At 44.1% G+C, this 20,888-nt stretch overlaps 1 protein-coding gene and 1 pseudogene across 9 annotated transcripts in view; both read left to right on the forward strand.

Annotated features, from left to right (window-relative positions):
- The window catches only part of MFSD11 (major facilitator superfamily domain containing 11), a 39,894-nt gene that overhangs the window by 3,330 nt on the left and 15,676 nt on the right, over positions 1 to 20,888 (forward strand). For all 9 annotated transcript variants that reach the window (XM_023211714.1, XM_023211715.1, XM_023211717.1 and 6 more), the window contains 5 exons: positions 844 to 923; positions 1,052 to 1,148; positions 2,455 to 2,513; positions 3,379 to 3,523; positions 13,979 to 14,019. In XM_023211714.1, coding sequence (XP_023067482.1) covers positions 844 to 923; positions 1,052 to 1,148; positions 2,455 to 2,513; positions 3,379 to 3,523; positions 13,979 to 14,019 — 422 coding nt within the window. The remainder of the gene's footprint in view (positions 1 to 843; positions 924 to 1,051; positions 1,149 to 2,454; positions 2,514 to 3,378; positions 3,524 to 13,978; positions 14,020 to 20,888) is intronic.
- On the forward strand, positions 12,876 to 12,975 carry LOC111542595 (annotated as a pseudogene).

A 20,888-nucleotide genomic window follows, 5' to 3' on the forward strand; every position in this document is an offset into this window, starting at 1 on the left:
AACTTTTCACAGTAATTTATAGACTTGGACTGAATAAAATATAGGTGGTGTTTTAGGAATTTTGGCTCAGTACTTGTTGCTGAGGGATATCATATTCTAATATGATAGGATGTATCTATATCTGCTTTTGTTTCACTGTTAATAAAAGTAGTATCCAAAAGTCTCTTTCTATGAGGGTTGAAAAGAACAGTCTATGAAATAATCTTATTTTCTGTCAGTGGACTGAAAATAAGTGGGGATTCAAATGAAATAACTAAATGTTTCTCTGAACTCTAGCACTATAGTTCCATGATGTGCTAAGCTCTTGGCAAAGAACACTGCAAACCTGTAAAATGTCTGATTTTACAAATTTGAACTAATAAATTATGGGCCGGGCACAGTGGCTCCTACCTGTAAATCCCAACACTTTGGGAGGCCAAGGTATTGCTTGAGCCAAGGATCACTTGAGTCCAGGAGTTCGAGACCAGCCTGGGCAACATGGTGAAACCCTGTCTCTACCAAAATAAAAAAAAATTAGCCAGGTATGGTGGCACATGCCTGTAGTCCCAGCTACTTTTGAGGCTGAGGTGGGAGGATGACTTGAGCCCAGGAGGTGGAGGTTGCAGTGAGCTGTGATGGTGCCCCTGCACTCCAGCCTAGGCAATAGAGTGAGACCCTGTCTCAAAAAAATTAATTAAATAAGAAATGAGAAACTTGATTGTGTCCCATTTTTCAAAACTGGAGCGATCCTTTACAGGTTGAGTTTTAAAAGAAGAGAATGTCAGAACTGATTCCTAGAAGGCATAATTGGCACTCTATTTCAGGTATCGTTTGACTATAATACCTTGACCTGTTATATTTTAGCATGTACATTGCCGTTTTTATCCAGCCTTTCCCATGGTCCTTCTACACAGCCTCTGTTTTCATTGGAATTGCTGCTGCTGGTAAGCATTTTGATTTTTAACTTAGCTGCTTTCTTCTCTGGGGCCTATGTAAGGGTATTATTTATGTGTTTAGTATGTAACTCTAAGTGAATTTCTTTCTCTTGATAAACTTTTGGGTTGAATTTTAGTGCTTTGGACAGCACAAGGAAACTGCCTGACGATAAATTCGGATGAGCACACCATTGGGAGAAACAGTGGAATTTTTTGGGCACTTCTGCAGTCTAGGTAATTCCCCTTTTGAAGTTCAGTCTTTCTTTTCTTTCTTTTTTTTTTTTTTGGTCATACCATTTTTTAGGTCTTTGTTTGACAATTTGGATCTTCCATGTTATGTGACTTAAGTTCTAGCTAAATGTGACATGATTCCATTTTGTAGAATTGCTTGTAATGATGGCTGGGTATGCTGGCTCACTAGCTACTCAGGATTATTTATACCAATACTGAATATAGCATACTAAAATTTGTTTTCGGGACAGAGTCTCGCTCTGTCGCCCAGGCTGGAGTGCAGTGGCCGGATCTCAGGTCACTGCAAGCTCCGCCTCCCGGGTTTATGCCATTCTCCTGCCTCCGCCTCCCGAATAGCTGGGACTACAGGCGCGTGCCACGGCGCCTGGCCCCCTTTTTTTTTTTTTTTTTTTTTTTTTTGGTGAGATGGTGTCTCACACTGTCACCTGGGCTGGAGTGCAATGGCATGATCTCGGCTCACTGCAACCTCTGCCTCCCAGGCTCAGGCAATTCTCCTGCCTTAGCCTCCTGAGTAGCTGGGATTATAGGTGCCCACCACCACACCTGGCTAATTTTTTTTTTTTTTGTATTTTTAGTAGAGACGGGGTTTCACTATGTTGGCCAGGCTGGTCTCGAACTCCTGACCTCGTAATCCGCCCGCCTCGGGCTCCCAAAGTGTTGGGATTACAGGCGTGAACCACCATGCCTGGCCTTAATGTTTTCTTAAGAAGAAAGCAAAATGGCTATTCTGCTCTTGACTATTGGATTTCTGGAATCTCTCCTGAGGAATTACCCTCATGAACCGTGCCTAAAATTTTGGCCTTGACAAGGCTTAACAAATGCAAATGTTACATTTTAAAGGGTTGTATATTAAGAAACTAGTGTGTAAGTGAATGATTCTTTCTTCAGGAAAGTATGCTAAAGAAAGTATCTGATTAGATGCAGATAACTAAATCATGGATTTTTGGAAACAGATTCTTTAAAATTTAGCTTAAGCTTATTTCCAGGGAGTCATTGCCAGAGTTGCAATAAATCACATGTTTCAAAGTGAGTCAATTCTTCTTTGAAGGGTGCCTGTGAATCAGGTTACTGTCACATGGAAGGAGTCTGAATTCCATCTGGGGCAATTAAGTTTATCAGAGTCTAGATGAAGTTGATACTTTTAAATGATCCAGGACAGGTAGATACTTTAAAAATGATGTCCTTCTCTCTCCCTCTCTTACAACAAATAATGGGAATAATTATTTTTAAAAAACCATAAATATTAAAATAATTTCCCAATATCCTATCCTCCCTTTTCTTCCCCCAGCTTGTTCTTTGGAAATCTCTACATATATTTTGCCTGGCAAGGGAAAACTCAGATATCAGGTTTGTTTTATCCACGTTGCTTTATTCAGATATGTTCAAAGCATAATAAGAGTTATACAGAAATACCCATTATTGCTTTATTCAAGCATTGTTCTCCTGAACCCTGACACCTCAAGTTCTCGCAGATTTTAGCTTTTAGTAAGCCTTTTCCTTGGTTTATATTATTTATTATTATTTTTAAGAGAGAATTTCACTCTTGTTACCCAGGCTGGAGTGCAATGGCGCTATCTTGGCTCACCGCAACCTCCGCCTCCTGGGTTCAAGCAATTCTCCTGCCTCAGCTTCCCGAGTGGCTAGGATTACAGGCCTGCACCACCACTCCCAGCTAATTTTGTATTTTTAGTTGAGACGGTTTTTCCACGTTGGTCAGGCTGGTCTTAAACTCCTGACCTCAGGTGGTCCACCCTCCTCACCCTCCCAAAGTGCTGGTATTACAGGCCTGAGCCACCGCTCCCAGCTTGGTTTCTATTATTAAACTAGGATTATAGTTTATGACTATGCTTTAAGTGGCATCTCAGAGTCTAAGGGAAGGTTATGCTGTGCACAAGCTTACGAGAATACTGCGCACGAGGAAATGGTTCTCAGAAGACTTCTGAATGTTCAGTTGTTTTCTCTGGACCCTTCTGTGATTAAAAGAAGGCGATTAAGCTCTTGTGCTGTTTTTCTTTGCTTATTTGTATTTCTCTAACTGAAAGACAAAGGTGAAGGTATCCTATTTATCTCCTTTTGCTAAGTTTTTACTGATGCATTAAAGTAAAAATGTATCGAGGAAGTGTGTTGACAGTTATAAGCCACCCTTGTACCATGATACTAATTCTGGAATTGTTTGGTCGATACTATCTAGTTTCTTCTTTTTTCTCCTTAGAGAGTGACCGAAGAACAGTGTTTATTGCGCTGACGGTGATTAGCCTTGTGGGGACAGTTCTGTTCTTTCTCATTCGGAAACCAGATTCTGAAAATATCCTAGGAGAAGATGAGTCTTCTGATGACCAGGACATGGAAGTCAACGAGTAAGATGTTGGGAACATTCCATTTTATTTTAAAATAGATTTTGAGTAGATCTAGTCTAGAGATTACCCACCTGTTTAGCCCTAACTGATACCCAGTACTCTCTGTAGGTTACTGCAGGCAAGAAAAGGAAGAAAATAAAGGAGGAGCTGCGAGGGAGGAAGGAAAAAAAGGTCACCAGAGGAAGGGAGGTGGTGAAAAGGTGCACAGGGAATTTTGAGTCTATTCCTGGCCTTGCCACTGATGTGTATGTGACCCTGGACAGTGGTAGCAATTCCCATCATGTCTCCGGGCCTTAGCTTTCTCACTCAATCAGTATGTTTTCATGGGCAAGGAAATAGAAGGCAGTGTTGACCTTGGTTACTGTTTCTGTGATCCAGCTTTAAAGTTTTCCTGTTCTTGTGGTATGAGTGAGTGGCAGGGCCAGTGATGGTTGTCACAGATGAACCTTGGTTATCACTAGGCTCTTACTTATAGTGTCCGGCTTTTGCACTAACTTACATAGGTGGTTTTCCCTAGAGTAGTCCAAATGGAGGAATGAATGTACAGCCCTGTGTTTTGTAAAAATTGTAAATTACCGAAGCACATTTCAGTTGCAGGTGACACTATTTAAGCATGACAGGCTAGTGATCTGCAGTATCATTTAGATTTGAGGAAGGAGAGATGAGAAATTAATCTCTGCCACCCTTGTGTTACTTTGTGAATTGATAAATTGTGAAGATTGCCTTACAGCATTTTATCTGTTGTTAAAACTTTTGCATTGAGCATCCCATGCTGACTTTGTAATCCAGAAAGGGCCTAAAATTGTCCAGTCATAGGAGCATTAGATGCTCCAGATTTGTAGTGAGTTTGTGTAAAGCAGAAGCAAGGCAGTGCTTTGGTCTGGATATGTTGCCATGCCCTGCCTTCTTGCTGTTTACTGTGCTTCACAAACACTGAGTTTTTTTACAAATTGAAGACTTGTGGCAACCCCGCATCGAGCAAGTCTTTCATCCGTGCCACTTTTCCAACAGTGTCACATTTTGGTAATTCTCACAATACTTCAAACATTTCATCGTTATGACATCTGTTATAATCTTATAACATCTGTTATAAGATGTGATCAGTAATCTTTGATGTTACTATTGCAATTGTTTTGGGGCACCACAATCCGGATCCATATAAGGTGGTGAACTTAATTGATCAGTATTGTGTGTGTTCCGACTGTTCCACTGCAGGCCATTCCCCCATCTTCCTCCCTCTTCTCCTGAGACACAGCAATATTGAAATTAGGCCAGTTAATGACCCTACAATAGCCTCTATGTGTTAAAGTGAAAGGAAGAGGTGCATGTCTCTCGCTTTATTTACTTATTTATTTATTTTGAGACGGAGTCTCACTCTGTCACCCAGCCTGGAGTGCAGTGGCGTGATCTCGGCTCACTGCAACCTCTGCCACCCGGGTTCACACAATTCTCCTTCCTCAGCCTCCCAAGTAGCTGGGATTATAGGCATGCACCACCACACCCGGCTAATGACTAATCGAGAAATGACTAAGCTTAGCAAGGAAGACATGTAGAAAGTTGAGATAGGCTGAAAGCTATGCCTCTTGCACCAAACAGCCAAGTTGTGAATGCAAAGGAAAAGTTTTTGAAGGGACTCAAAAGGTACTCCAGGAAACACACAAATGATAAGAAAGTGAAACAGCCTTGTTGCTGATACGGAGAAAGTTTTAGTGGTCTGGATAGAAGATCAAACCAGCCACAACATTCTCTGAAGCCTAATCCAGAGCAAGGCCCTCTCTTCAATTCTGTGAAGGCTGAGAGACGTGAGGAATCTTTAGAGGAAAAATGTGAAGCTAGCAGAGGTTGGTTCGTGAGGATCAAGGAAAGAAAACATCTCCATGACATCAAAGTGCAAGGTGAAACAGCAAGTGCTGATGGAGAAGCTGCAGCAAGTTATCCGGAAGATCTGATTATTATAATTGACAAAGGTAGCTGCACTGAACAACGGGTTTTCGATGTAGACCAAACAGTCTTACATTAGAAGATGCCATCTAGGAATTTTATAGCTAGAGAGAAGTTAATACCTGGCTTTAAACCTTCAAAGAACAGGCCAACTCTTGTTATTGGCTAACACAGCTAATGACTTGAAGTGGAAGCCAGTGCTCATTTACCATTCCAGAAACTCTATGGCCCTCAAGAATCATGCTAAATCTGCCGGGGCCCTAGAAATGGAATGACAAAGCCTGGATGATAGCACATTTGTTTACTGCATGGCTTATTGACTATTTTAAGCCCACTGTTGAGACCTACTGCTCGGAAGAAAAGATTCCTCTCAAAATATTACTGCTTACTGACGATGTACCTGATCAGCCAAGTGCTTTGTTGGAGGTGTACAAGGAGATGAATGTTGTTTTCATGCCTTCTAACAACATTTGTTCTGCAGCCCCTGGATCAAGGAGTAATTTCAGCTTTTGTTTTTTGAGACAAAGTCTTGCTCTGTCACCCAGGCTGGAGTGCAGTGGCGGGATCTCGGCTCACTGCAACCTCTGCCTCCCAGGTTCAAGAGATTCTTCTGCCTCAGCTTCCTCAGTAACTGGGATTACAGGCGTGTGCCACCAAGCCTGGCTAATTTCAACTTTCAAGTCTTATTATTTAAGAAATACATTTCACCCCGTCTCTACTAAAAAACATACAAAAAACTGGCAGGATGAGGTGGCGGGCGCCTGTAGTCCCAGCTAGTCGGGAGGCTGAGGCAGGAGAATGGCGTAAACCCGGGAGGCGGAGCTTGCAGTGAGCTGGGATCCGGCCACTGCACTCCAGCCTGGATGACAGAGCAAGACTTCATCTCAAAAAAAAAAAAGAAATACGTTTCATGAGGATATAGCTGCCATAGATAATGATTCTTCAGATCTAAGCAAAGTAAATTATAAACCTTTTGAGAAGGAGTCATCGTTCTGGGTAGGTCACATTAAGAACATCTGTGCCTGGGGCTGGGTACAGTTGCTCACGCCTGTAATTCGAGCACTTTGGGAGGCCGAAGCAGGTGGATTGTTTGGGCTTAGGAGTTTGAGACCAGATGGGCAACATGGTGACACTTTTTTTTTTTTCTGAGATGGAGTCTCACTCTGTCATCCAGACTGGAGTGCAGTGGTGTGGTCTTGGCTCACTGCAACCTCTGCCTTCCAGGTTCAAGCGATTCTCCCGCCTCAGCCTCCCAAGTAGCTGGGACTACAGGCGCATGCCACCACACCTGGCTAATTTTTGTATTTTTAGTTGAGAGGGGGCTTCACTATGTTGGCCAGGCTGGTCTCGAACTCCTGACCTTGTGATCTACCCACCTTGGCCTCCCAAAGTGCTGGGATTACAGGAGTGAGCCACCACGCCTGGCAAAACATTTTGTTTTAAAGCACACACTAGTAGTTATTAGAGAAGGAGTCTGTGAAGATGAATATCACAAATTCAACAAAAACTGACCCCCCATTCAGTCAGCACATGTTTGGTGTTGGTCCTAGAGGATAAATGCTGCCCATCCCTGTTTTCAAGGAACTGCCAAGTTGGGGAGGTGGATGAGGGGTTCTGGAACTGTGAGCAGGTGCTCTTCTAGAAATACTGCTCAGCCTTTGTAGCATTCTCTCTTCCTGAATCGTCTCCTAAATTTGGAACTTCTGTGTCTTTGTTCTACAAATAGCACAGACTTGTGGCAGCCCTCTTCTATGCCTGAGGGATATAGGCGTGAACAAGACAGATAAGTCCTTGTTCTTATGGGACTTAATTTTAGAGGGGGTGGTAGACAATACACATGTAAGAAAATAACCAAGTGAGCGTTAGGAAGACTGTGAAAGTGGGGGAGAGTGGAGGGGAGGGGGGAAGAGTGGAGAGGAGGGGGGTGAAGAGTGGAGAGGAGGGGTGTAGAGAGTGGGGTGGCTCCCGGAGACCTGCCTGGTGAGACATGAAGGTCAGTGGGTGGCCTTTGCCAGAACCAGGCAGTGGGAAGGGTGTGGTGGGCTCTGGGCTCCAAGAAGGAAAAAGTGGAAGCAGTAGGCAGGGTCAGATTATGTAAGCCAAGATAAGGAGGTTTGCATTTTCTTCTTAGTGTGATTAGAAACTGTTGAGGGTATAAGTAGAATTCTATTTTACAGGTTCCCACCTAAAGGCCTCACAGGAAAAGATTTGAAGGTTTGAAAGATTTGAAGAGCTCCAAAGAGACAGCTCTATCTGTCTTCTGGCTTGGCACAGTGGCTCCTGCCTATAATCCCAGCACCTTGGGAGGCTGAGGCAAGACAATGGCTTGAGCCCTGGGGGTTGAAATCAGCCTGGGCAACACAGCAAGACCTAGTCTCTACTTTAAAAAAAATGAGCCAGGTGTGGTGGTGCATGCCTGTAGTCCCAGCTACTTGAGAGGCCGAGGTAGGGGGAAGCTTCAGCAAAGGGATTCAGGGTTGCAGTGAGCTGTAATGATGCCGCTGCACTCCAGCATGGGCAACAGAGCAAGACCCTGTCTTAAAAAAAAAAACAAAAAAAACTGTCCTCTGTCTCAAGTGCATAATTTACATCTCTGAGGACCTGTTAGCTGGGTGATCTCTAGGTGTTTCTTCATTGGCAGTTACCTCTATCCTCCTTCGCCCCTCCCTCCCTGTATTCTTTCCTTCCTCTCTTCTTCTCTTCTTTCCTCCCTCCATCCTTTCATTTCTTACCGTCCTCCATTCATCCTTTCTTTCCCTTCCCTCTCTCCCTTCTTTTCTTCCTTTCGCTATATTTGAGGTTCTCTGATATTCTAAGCATTGTGCTAAATAAAACAGAAGTTTATGCATTCATGGAGCTTACTTTCTAGTTGGTGACAGAGAGAAAAGAAACAGGCAGGTTTTAAAAATAGCTTTATTGAGATATAACTCATATACCGTATAATTCACCCATCTAAAGTATACACTTCAGTGCTTTTTAGTATATTCACAGAGTTGTGCATCCATCATTGAAACCAATTTTAGAATATTTTTTGAATACTTTTATTACCCCAAAAAGGAGCCACAGGAAGGATGTGATAGCCCATGCTTGGCCTGTGGTTCCTGTTCCAGGTAATAAAAATCACAGCACTTTGGGAGGCCGAGACGGACAGATTGCTTGAACCCAGGAATTTGAGATTAGCCTGAGCAACATGGCGAAACACCATCTCTACCAAAAAAAAAAAAAAAAAATTAATCAGGCATGGTGGCACATATCTGTGCTCCCAGCTACTTGAGAGACTGAGGTGGGAGAATCACATAAGCCGAGGAGCCGGAGGTTGCAGTGAGCCGAGATGATCATACCACCGCACTCCAGCCTGGGTGACGGGGGGAGACCCTGCCTCAAAAAAAAAAAAAAAAAAAAAAAAGAAGGAACAATGTATGCTCTAGTCGATCTCCATCTGGTTCTTTAAATAAAAAAAATAAAGCAGGCTAGGCACGGTGGCTTACGCCTGTAAATCCAGCACTTTGGGAGGCCGAGGCGAGCAGATCATGAGGTCAGGAGATCGAGACCATTCTGGCCAACATAGTGAAACTCCGTCTCTACTAAAAATACAAAAATTAGCTGGGTGTGGTGGCGTGTGCCTGTAATCCTAGCTACTCAGGAGGCTGAGGTAGGAGAATCGCTTGAACCAGGGAGTCAGAGGTTGCAGTGAGCCAAGATTGCGCCACAGCACTCCAGCCTGGGCGACAGAGCAAGACTCCGTCTCAAAAAACAAAAACAAAAACCAAAAGCAGAGAAGTAATAGAGAAATATGAGAGTAGGGGGGTGGAGGGGGAGTTGTTGCAGTTATAGAGTTGGGAAGGCTGAGAAAGTAACATTTAAGTCAGGGCCTGAAAGAGGTGAGACAGGTGTGGCTTTTACCTGGAGTGGGATGGTAAGCCATTGGAGCGTTTGAGAGAGGACTGACAGTAATCTAACTTAAATGGTAAACAACTCACTGAATTAAATTGGAAGTGACTTGCAGCTGAATTATTGTATTTTAGTGGTCTGTAGAGTATAAATCAGTTAATTGGGGCCTGAAGGGTAAAATATTGGAATCTTACATGGGATCCTATCCAAGTATAAAATGAGGGTACTACCAATTAATGTCATCTAAATAGTATTTGCTTCCAGGGAAGGCGTGAGTTTTATGATGAGGAAACAAGTTTTCTTGCTGGTTAGAGCATACCATTTTTTTGTGTGTTAGTAATTTTTTTTTTTTTTTTTTTTGAGATGGTGTCTCACTCTGTCACCCAGGCTGGAGTGCAGTGGCGCGAACTCGGCTCACTGCAAACTCCGTCTTCCGGGTTCACGCCATTCTCCTGCCTCAGCCTCCCGAGTAGCTGGGACTACAGGTGCCTACTACACGCCTGGCTAATTTTTTGTATTTTTAGTAGAGACGGGATTTCACCATGTTAGCCAGGATGGTCTCGATCTCCTGACCTCGTGATCCACCTGCCTCGGCCTCCCAAAGTGCTGGGATTACAGGCGTGAGCCACCGTGCTCGGCGGTGCGTTAGTAATTTTTTAACTTAATTGAATCACCATTAGATTCCTTTTGTTTCTTAAGTTAACGAGATCTCCTTTGCATTCATTTCTTTGGTAAAAATGCCATTTAGAGATATAGGAGTAGACTTGGCTGTTAGGATAGGAAATCTTTTTTTTTTTTTTTTGATACGGAGTCTTGCTGTGTCACATAGGCTGGAGTGCAGTGGCACGATCTCGGCTCTCTGCAACGTCCACCTCTCATGTTCAAGTGATTCTCTTGCCTCAGCCTTCCAAGTAGCTGGGATTGCAGATGCCTGCCACGCCTGGCTAATTTTTGTATTTTTAGTAGTGTTGGGGTTTCACCATGTTGGCCAGGCTGGTCTCAAACTCCTTACCTCAAGTGATCCACCCGCCTTGGCCTCCCAGAGTGCTGGGATTATAGGCGAGAAATGTAATCTTTTAAAAATCTTTTGGCTGGGCACGTTGGCTCACGCCTGTAATCCCAGCACTTTGGGAGGCTTAGGCAGGCAGATCATGAGGTCAGGAGATCGAGACCATCCTGGCTAACATGGTGAAACCCCGTCTCTACTAAAAATACAAAAAAAATTAGCCGGGCATGGTGGTGGGCGCCTGTAGTCCTAGCTTCATGAACCCGGGAGGTGGAGGTTGCAGTGAGCTGAAATCATGCCACTGCACTCCAGCCTGGGCGACAGAGTGAAACTCCATCTCAAAAAAAAAAAAAAAGTTTCTAGGCTGGGTGTGGTGGTTCACGCCTGTAATCCCAACACTTTGGGAGGCTGAAGTCAGAGGATCACTGAGCCCAGAATTCCAGAGCAGCCTGGCAACCTCGTGGAGCCCTATCTCTGCAAAAATTTAAAAATTAGCTGGGCATAGTAATGCATGCCTGTAGTCCCAGTTACTCGGGAGGCTGAGGCAGGAGGATCACTTGAGCCCAGGAGGTCAAGGCTACACTGAGCCATGATTGTGCCAGTGCATTCCAGCCTTCCAGCCTGGATGACAGAGCAAGACTCGGTCTCAAAAAAGAAAAAAAAAAGGAAAAAAAAAAAAAATTTAAGGAGGCTGGGCGCGGTGGCTCAGGCCTGTAATCCCAGCACTTTGGGAGGCCGAGGCAGGCGGATCACAAGGTCAGGAGATCCAGACCATCCTGGCTAACACGGTGAAACCCTGTCTCTACTAAAAATACAAAAAAATTACCTGGGCGTGGTGGCGGGCCCCTGTAGTCCCAGATGCTGGGGAGGCTGAGGCAGGAGAATGGCATGAACCCAGGAGGCGGAGCTTGCAGTGAGCTGAGATCACGCCACTGCACTCCAGCCTGGGCGACGGAGCAAGACTCTTGTCTCAAAAAAAAAAAAATTTTTTAAGGAAAAAATATTTTTTAAAACTTTCTTGTAATCTTATTAACAATTATGTTTAACTTGCATCATCTTATTTAATTCTCACAGGTAAGTCATAGCATCCCTATTTGATGAACGAGGAAATAATACTTGGAGAAACGAAGTCACTTGTCTTGTCTAAAATCACACAACTAATTAGCGGTAAAGCCAGGCCTCTGACTCCAAAGCCCTTGTATCAACCAGTAGATCATTGTCCATCCTAACCATGACACAAGGAGGGCATTCATGGTTTTGAAGAGTGTTATTGAATATGATTCTAGTATAATTAAAAACTTATTTCTCCAAAGGACTCATAGAAGGAAATGTCTGCTTTATGAACACTGCAGATTAATGAAAGCAGATGGTATCAATAAGAACTCTGCCATCCTCAGTATTATAGCTTAGGCATGTTGTTGCTCAGTCCTCAGACAGCTGCAGTTCCTCTGTATATCACCTTATATAACCCACTTGCATTTCCCATTGAAGAGAAAATGAGGCAGATGTACAATGATCTAATGTTAGGCACTTCCTTGACTTCATCAATCTTGGTGGATGAATAAGAAAAATGCGTTTTAAGCTTTGGAGCGTGATTTCAAGCACTCAGTAGTGTTTTGGCAGTAGTCTTGGTAAACTGGAAAAGTCAGGGATTTTTTTTTTTTTTTTTTTTTTTTTTGAGATGGAGTCCTGCTCTGTTGCCCACGCTGGAGTGCAGTGGCATGATCTCGGTTCACTGCAACCTCTGCCTCCTGAGTTCAAGTGATTCTCATGTCTCAGCCTCCTGAGTAGCTGGGATTACAGGGGTGCACCACCACACCCTGCTAAATTTTTTTGTATTTTTAGTAGAGATAGGGTTTCGCCATTTTGGCCAGGCTGATCTGAAACTCCTGACCTCAAGCAATCAGCCCGCCTTGGCCTCCCAAAGTGGCGGGATTCCAGGCGTGAGCCACTCAGCCCTGCCCAAGTCTGTGATTTGGCCTGCCTTGTATGGATAAATGAAATTGCAGATTGCAATGAAGACCCACCTCTCTCAGCAGGGCAGGAGATAGGCATGAATCCTTGCCTTGGTAATATTCCTGAGGCAAATATTAGTATAGGTTTTAAAATAACCTTCCCTTTTGTTTTTTGTTTATTGTTTTTTTTTTTTTTTTTTTTGAGACAGAGTCTTGCTCTGTCGCCCGGGCTGGAGTGCAGTGGCCGGATCTCAGCTCATTGCAAGCTCCGCCTCCCGGGTTCACGCTATTCTCCTGCCTCAGCCTCTCGAGTAGCTGGGACTACAGGTGCCACCACCTCGCCCGGCTAGTTTTTTTTGTATTTTTTTAGTAGAGACAGGGTTTCACCGTGTTAGCCAGGATAGTCTCGATCTCCTGACCTCGTGATCCGCCCGTCTCGGCCTCCCAAAGTGCTGGGATTACAGGCTTGAGCCACCGCGCCCGGCCAACCTTCCCTTTTAAAAGCTGAGACTTGATGCTACTGTTGGTATAGAAACATGTAACATATAAAAATCTTGTGGTCGCTTTGGCGGCACAAACACTAAAATTGGAACAGCACAGAGATTAGCATGGCCCCTGCACAAGGATGACGTGCAAATTGTGAAGCGTTCCATATTAAAAAAAAAAAAAATCTTGACACACGTCGGTTACAGGACATCCAGTTCCCAAAAACACTTCATCAGAAAGCACATAGCAGTCATCACCTGTTAGTGCTTGAATTTTGATGGGAAGCCAATCGAGAGTACAGTACCTGTCAAAGTCTCTTGGTTCTCGATCCCCAAACAGTCACAGCAGCAAGGAGATGAATGAAAACTAACTTCAAGAAAGCCTTCATGATACCACATCCAAAGCAACCACCTCTCAGGATGCAGAAAATAACAAAAGTCTCTGATGGGTTTTAATGCCAAAGAACTTATTTTTCATAGTAAGGGCGGTGGAAAATTGAGTACTCACAGATATTTTCACAGTTTGGAGGTAACAGGATAGGTTGGGTGTGGTGGCTCACGCCTGTAATCCCAGCACTTTAGGATGCTAAGGCAGGTGGGTCTCTTGAGCTCAAAAGTTCAAGACCAGCCTGGGCAACATGGTGAGACCCCATCTCTACCAAAACTACAAAAAATTAGCTGGGTGTGGTGGGACCCACCTGTAATCCCAGCTACTCAGGAGGCTGAGGTGGGAGGATCGCTGGTGGGAGGATCACCTGAGCCTGTGAGGTGGGGGTTGCAGTGAGCTGAGATTGCATCACAGCACTCCAGCCTGGGAGACGGAGTGTGACCCTGTCTCAAAAAAGAAAAGAAAGAAAGAAAATGAAAGAGAATAGAAAGAATTTCTGTACTGCTTGAAGTATCATTTCTGAGAAAGACGTGCATAAACATGTACAGTAAGCATAATCTGAAAGAATCATCTTCCATAGTTAATAGAAAGGTGCCCAGGTGGGACTTTAAACACCTGGAGCGAGGGCGTGGCCATGAGGGACACCCTGGGGCAAGGAGCATTCAGGTCACTGGAAATGCATCTCAGACCTGGTAGAGGACAGGGTTTTTACAAACAAATGAAATGTGATTGTATTTTTGTTGTTTTATTTTCAAAAAGAAAAAACTTTTTTAAATTTTATTTTCTCAGGTCTGCCCAGAACAATCTGACAAAGGCGGTAGATGCTTTTAGTAAGTATTTTCTGTATGTGAAATGCAAGAACTGTTCAGGAACAACTTCCACATTTGCCTTTCCCCATTTCCTTGGTAACTTTGGATTGATGACACCCCAGGGTTTACATTTTTCCAGGTATGCTGCTCTGAAATATATTAATCTTCCTTATCAACATCTCTCTAACATGGGGGTTGTGAGGGATGGATGATGGTATGACTGCCCACCTGCGCAGGTGTGTGAGGGAAGTGGAAAGAGGCCGCACAGCACTCAGGTTCTCCCTGGAGTTAAGCGTCTCCTGGGATTTTTGCAGGGTAATTAAGAGCAGACTGTGGCTGGGTGCAGTGACTCACGCCTATAATCTCAGCACTTTGGGAGTCCAAGGCAGGCGGATCACTTGAGGTCAGGAGTTCGAGACCAGTCTGGCCAACATGGCGAAACTCCTTCTCTACTAAAAATATAAAAAATTAGCTGGGCATGGTGGGGTGCACCTATAGTCCCAGCTACTCAGGAGGCTGAGGCAGGAGAATCGCTTGAACCTGGGAGGTGGAGGTTGTAGTGAGCCGAGATTGCCCCACTGCACTTCCGCCTGGGTGACAGAGGGAGACTCCATCTCAAAAAACAAACAAACAACAACAAAAAAGCAGATTGCTTGCTAGTTGGAGCAAAGCAGTAGCTCCAGTGACCCGGAAAGTAGTACGAATAATCATGTTCATGCATTGAGAAGTCTTCCTGGCCAAAGACTCTGCTGAATTCTTTGTTTTTTACTCTATGTGATTTTCACAATTCTGTTATATATTATATAATACACACCTATCATTGGCTCAGTTTAACAGAACAGAAAACTGAGGCTTAGAGAAATTAAGTAATTTAGGGGCCAGGCACAGTAGCTCACACCTGTAATCCCAGCACTTTGGGAGGCCATGGTGGGTGACACTTGAGGTCAGGAGTTCAAGACCAGCCTGGCCAACATGGCGAAAGCCTGTCTCTACTAAAAATACAAAATTAGTCAAGTGTGGTGGCGTACGCCTGTGGTCCCAGCTATTCAGGAGACTGAGGCAAGAGAATCGCCTGAACCCAGGAGGTGGAGGTTGCACTGAGCTGAGATCACGCCACTGCACTCCAGCCTGGGCAGCCGTGAGACTGTCTCAAAAAAAAAAGAAAAAATTAAATAATTTACCCAAGGTCAACCAGTTAGTAGGTGGCTGAGTTGGGATTTGAGCCAGATTCTCATAATTTCCTTCAGAAACTTCCTATGGCTCTCTCAGCTTCTTTGTCTTCCCAGGAGAGGGAATCTGACTGGGGCAGTTACTCTCAAGAAGGGAGCAGCCTTTTGGGGCCATGTGTATTCATTAAGCCTATTGTAGGCCACAGGGTCTTAATGACATGTAGCCCTTATTGGCCCTTGAGTACTTATGATTAGTTTCTAGGTTGCCTTGGGCTGAAGTGCAAATTATTGATCTAATCAGCCATGGCCTGGCTCAGATGACACAAAGCATGTTAACTCTTGGCCAGGAATGCCTGTAGCTTCTTTTTTTAGAAAGGGTCTATGGGCATGACAGTCTGAGCCTTCTATACATAGTATATTGTTTCAGGAATATATTCATAGTTTTATATATATATGTATGTATATATGTGTATATATGTATATATGTGTGTATATGTGTGTGTGTGTGTATATATGTGTGTGTGTGTATATATATTTTTTTAAGATGAAGTTTTGCTCTTATTGCCCAGGCTGGAGTGCAGTGGTGTGATCTCGGCTCACTGCAACCTCCACCTCCTGGCTTCAAGCAATTCTCCTGCCTCAGCCTCCCAAGTAGCTGGGATTACAGGCATGTGCCACCACACCTCGCTAATTTTTGTACTTTTAGTAGAGATGGGGTTTCTCCATGTTGGTCAGGCTGGTCTCGAACTCCTGACCTCAGATGATCCACCTGCCTCCGCCTCCCAAATTGCTGGGATTACAGGCATGAGCCACTGCACCTGGCCTTTTTTTTTTTTTTTTTTGAGACAGAGTCATGCTCAGTTGCCCAGGCTGGAGTGCACTGGCATGATCTTGGCTCGCTGCAACCTCTGCCTCCTGGGTTCAAGTGATTCTCCTGCCTCAGCCTCCCAAGTAGCTGGGACTATAGGCACATGCCATGACGCCCAGCTAAGTTTTGTATTTGTTAGTAGAGACAGTGTTTCTCCATTTTGGCCAGCTGGTCTCAAACTCCTGACCTCAAGTGATCCACCCGCCTCGGCCTCCCAGAGTGCTAGGATTATAGGCATGAGCCACCACACCCGGCTCGGGAATACATTTATAATGATAAATTGAGCCACACGTTATAATTAAAAGGACTATACTCTGACTCCCTTAGCAAGATATGAGGTCAATCACTGTCAAAAGTTTGGCTTTCATCTTTGCAGGCCTAGAAACTTGTCTGTTAGAATACCCATTATTAGGCTGGGTGCAGTGGCTCATGCCTGTAATCCCATCACTTTGGGAGGCTGAGGTGGGAGGATCACTTGAGGTCCAGCATTCGAGACCAGCCTGGCCAACATGGTGAAACCCCGTCTCTGCTGAAAATACAACAATAGCCAGGCATGGTGGCGGGTGCCTGTAATCCCAGCTACTAAGGAGGCTGAGGCTAGGGAATGGCTTGAGCCTGAGAGGCAGAGGTTGCAGTGAGTCGAGGTTGCAGTGAGTCGAGATTGCGCTGCTGCGCTCCAGCCTGGGTGACAGAGTGAGACTCCATCTCAGGGGAAAAAAAAAAAAAAAAGAATAGCCATTATTGATCACAGAGGCCGGAGGGGAAAAGGACTCAAGCTAAACTCATAGAAATGGCAATTTAACCATTTTTGATGGCACTTGACATTTTTTAGTGAGCCCTTTCATGGCTATTTCCTTCTTGTCAGCAGGCTAGAAAGCCACATTGGCTTACTTGGTGAGCTTGGAGTCATTCAAGGGAGGTAGATGACCTGGCTTATGGGATAGTGTCCCCAGCCATGATGAGGCTGCATCATAGCTCCACCTCTGGCTGTCTTTAATGTTAACCAGATTCAGGACATCTCACCTAGACAGTTGGACGTACTTTGCCTCAATTTTGTCTAAAAGGAGGCACTGACACATTTTGGGCCACATGCTTTGCATTACGGAGCTGGTCAGTTACTTGATAAGATTGATGTGTCATAGGATATCGGGCTGTCGGGTTTGAATAGGCAGAAGGAAGGCAGCAGCCAAATGAGGTATGGCACATAGGGTGCTGCAGGGAAAGTAGATTCAGGAGCCAGTTCCTGGGCAATTGAGGCACAACAGGAGGTCATGAGGTGGCAAGGGAGCCAGAGGCACAGGGAGAGAGGGAGAATGAATGGCAAGGCTTCACGTGACCTGTGCGTGGCTAGTGCTTCATTTATTAATTAATCATGACATTCCTGTGGTTGGGGCTATGATGGATGTTGTACAGAGAAGGTTCCTACATACTATCTAAAAGCACTTAATTCCCAAACTGAATTTATACGTTTAGTGTGCTTCTAAAATATGTTCGCAAAGTTTTTAAACATTTATTTTTTCATCTTGAGGAAGCAATGCTGAAGTTCATCTTCTAGGATGAATGTCTGAAAACAGCCAAAAAAATGTTCTCAGGCCAGGCATAGTGGCTCATGCCTGTAATCCCAGGTGGATCATGAGGTCAGGCGTTCAAGACCAACCTGGCCAGGATGGTGAAACCCTATCTCTACTAAAAACACAAAAAAATTAACCGGTCATGGTGGTGGGTGCCTGTAATCTCAGCTACTTGGGAGGCTGAGGCAGGAGAATTGCTTGAACCCTGGGGTGGGGGTGGTGATGGGGCAGAGGTTGCAGTGAGCCATGCCACTTCTCTCCAGCCTGGGCAAAAGAGCTAAACTCTCTCTCCAAAAAAAAAAAAAAAAAAAAAAAAAAAAAAAGAAAGAAAATTGTAAGGAAGAGAAACTATATTTACTCTTTGTTGAGTGGAAGTGGATCGTCTGGATCTTCATCATCACATTGAGAAGGAGGAGGAGGGAGGGGTTTGGTCTTGCTGTCTGGGTTGGCAGAGGTAGAAGAAAGTCTGCACAGAAGTGGACCCCTGAAGTTCAAACCCATGTTGTTCAAGGGTCAACTGTGTAAGTAAAGTGCAAATTAGAAACAGTTTTCTTTCTTTTCTTTTTTTTTTAAACGGAGTCTTGGGAGTTTTGCTCTGGTCATCCAGGCTGGAATGCAGTGGTGCAATCTCGGCTTACTGCAACCTCTGCCTCTTGAGTTCAAGGGATTCTCCTGCCTCAGGCTCCTGAGTAGCTGAGATTACAGGTGAACGCCACCACACCTGGCTAATTTTTGTATTTTTAGTAGAAATGGGGTTTTGTCATGTTGGCCAGGCTAGTCTTGAACTCCTGACCTCAGGTGATCTGCTTGCCTTTGCCTCCCAAAGTGCTGGGATTATAGTCGTGAGCCACTGTGCCTGGCCAGAAACAGTTTCTATTGGATTTCAAAAGATAAAACATAATTCTCAATATTATGGGTGGGGGGACAGGTAATTACATGCATAAGACTACATTGCTGGCTGGGCATAGTGACTCACGCCTGTAATCCCAGCACTTTGAGAGGCTGAGGTGGGCGGATCATGAGGTCAGGAGTTTGACACCAGCCTGGCCAACATGGCAAAACCCCATCACTACTAAAAATACAAAAATTAGCCAGGCATGGTGGCTTACACCTGTAATCCCAGCTACTCAGGAGGCTGAGGCAGGAGAATCGCTTGAACCTGGGAGGCAGAGGTTGCAGTGAGCTGAGATCATGCCATTGCACTCCAGCCTGGGTGACAAGAGCAAGACTCCGTCTCAGGGAAGACTACATTGCTGATATATACTTGTATTACTTTATAAAAAGTGATTTGTCATTAGGTATCAAAAGTGATAAAAAAAAAATTTATAACCTTTGCCCCAGTGGAATAACCAATTTCACTAATAAGATTATCCTCAGGAAATAATTAAATATTGTGGTAAGATCTAGCTACTAAGATGTTTATAGTAGTGAGATACTGGAAATAATTTAAGTACTCAACTGTTAGACATTAGTACATCTGTATAATAGATTACCCTAGCCATAAAAATTATCTCTGTGAATATTCAAAAAATTCTGCTGTATATTATGTGAAAACAAATGATAAAATAGAGTATATGTAGTAGAATTTGTTTCTGTAAAAAATGCATAGAAAAAGTCTGGAAGGAGATTCATTAAGGTGTTAGATTCTGCTTTTTTAAATTGAGATATAATTCATATACCATATGGTTCACCCATTTAATCAATTTAAAGAATCCATTGCAAATTCAGTACGAGTTATTATATTCAGAGTTGCGTAGCCATCACTTTACTCAATTTTAGAGCATTTTCCCTATGCACGTTAGAGTCACTTCTCATTCCAGCCTCCTAATCCAACCGCCCTAAGGCACTCCCACTTTCTCCCCTTTCACTACTGTTGCAACCATTCCTCTACTTTCTGTCTATAGATTTGCCTATTCTGGACATTTTATGTAAACAGAATCGTACAACATGTGGTCTTTTGTGCCTGATTTCTTTTAACATAATGGTTTCAAGGCTCATTCATGTCACAATATATTATAAAATTTGAGTCATTTCTATATTTTATGTATTATGAGTTTCAGGGGTCTGTTCTGCCGACCCTGACCCAACAACGGATGAATAAAGTACACTGACACACAGATATTCTGCTTTACCAGTTTGAGCATCCGGGCAGCTTACAAGACTCCATGCAGAGTGCTGTAAACAGTTGGAGATGGAGACCATCCTGGCTAACACGGTGAAACTCCGTCTCTACTAAAAATACAAAAAAATTAGCCTGGCGTAGTGGCGGGCACCTGTAGACCCAGCTACTCAGGAGGCGGAGGCAGGAGAATGGTGTGAACCGAGGAGGCGAAGCTTGCAGTGAGCTGAGAGTTTCGCCACTGCACTCCAGCCTGGGCAACTGAGCCGGACTCCGTCGCCAAAAAAAAAAAAAAAGAAAAAGCAATTGTGACTGTGGCCTTTAAAGATTAATTGACAAAGGCTTGAGTCAACACCATTAGAGGATAATTGACATTGTGAATGGACTGCCCCAGTAGAAAACAATTAAGTACCCCTGGTAAATCAAAGGTTAGTCTTAGGACCACATGAGTAAACAAGCTAGTTAGATAAACTCCCCACATTCCTTTTTTTTTTTTTTAAACTCCCCACATTCCTTTGTTTCTACTCTAATTTATTTAACTAAGGGGACAAGGCTGCCTTCAGCTAAGTTTATTACTGGAGCTTATGCAAATGCCCCAGGCCTTCCAAGAAGGTTTGCATCTTATAATTTTCCTCACCATCCTGACTGAACTCCCACAGTGAGTAATACATAAAGTTCGTGTACAGGTTTTTGTGTGGATGTGTTTTCAGATCTCTTTGATGCACACCTAGGAATGGGGAATTGCTGCTTCATGTGGTATTTCACTGCTTAGCCTGCGGGGGAACTGCCAGATTGTTACACAACTTTACATTTCTACTAGCAGAGGATGAGTTTGCCAGTGTTTCCACCTGCTTGCAGTTATTTTCTGGTGGTTTTTGTTTTTTTTTTTTTTTTCTCTTTTTTTTTTTTATTTTGTGCAGTGGCACAATCTCAACTCACTGCAACCTCCACCTCCCAGGTTCAAGTGATTCTCCTGCCTCAGCCTCCTGAGTAGCTGGGACTACAGGTGTGTGCTACCCCTCCCGGCTAACTTTTGTATTTTTAGTAGAGACGGGGTTTCACCATGTTGGCCTGGCGGGTCTTTAATTCCTGATCTCAAGTGATCCACCCGCCTCGGCCTCCCAAAGTGCTGGGATTACAGGCGTGAGCTGCCGCGCCCGGCC

Source organism: Piliocolobus tephrosceles, chromosome 16 (assembly GCF_002776525.5).
Source record: "Piliocolobus tephrosceles isolate RC106 chromosome 16, ASM277652v3, whole genome shotgun sequence".
NCBI classification, from domain to species: domain Eukaryota; kingdom Metazoa; phylum Chordata; class Mammalia; order Primates; family Cercopithecidae; genus Piliocolobus; species Piliocolobus tephrosceles.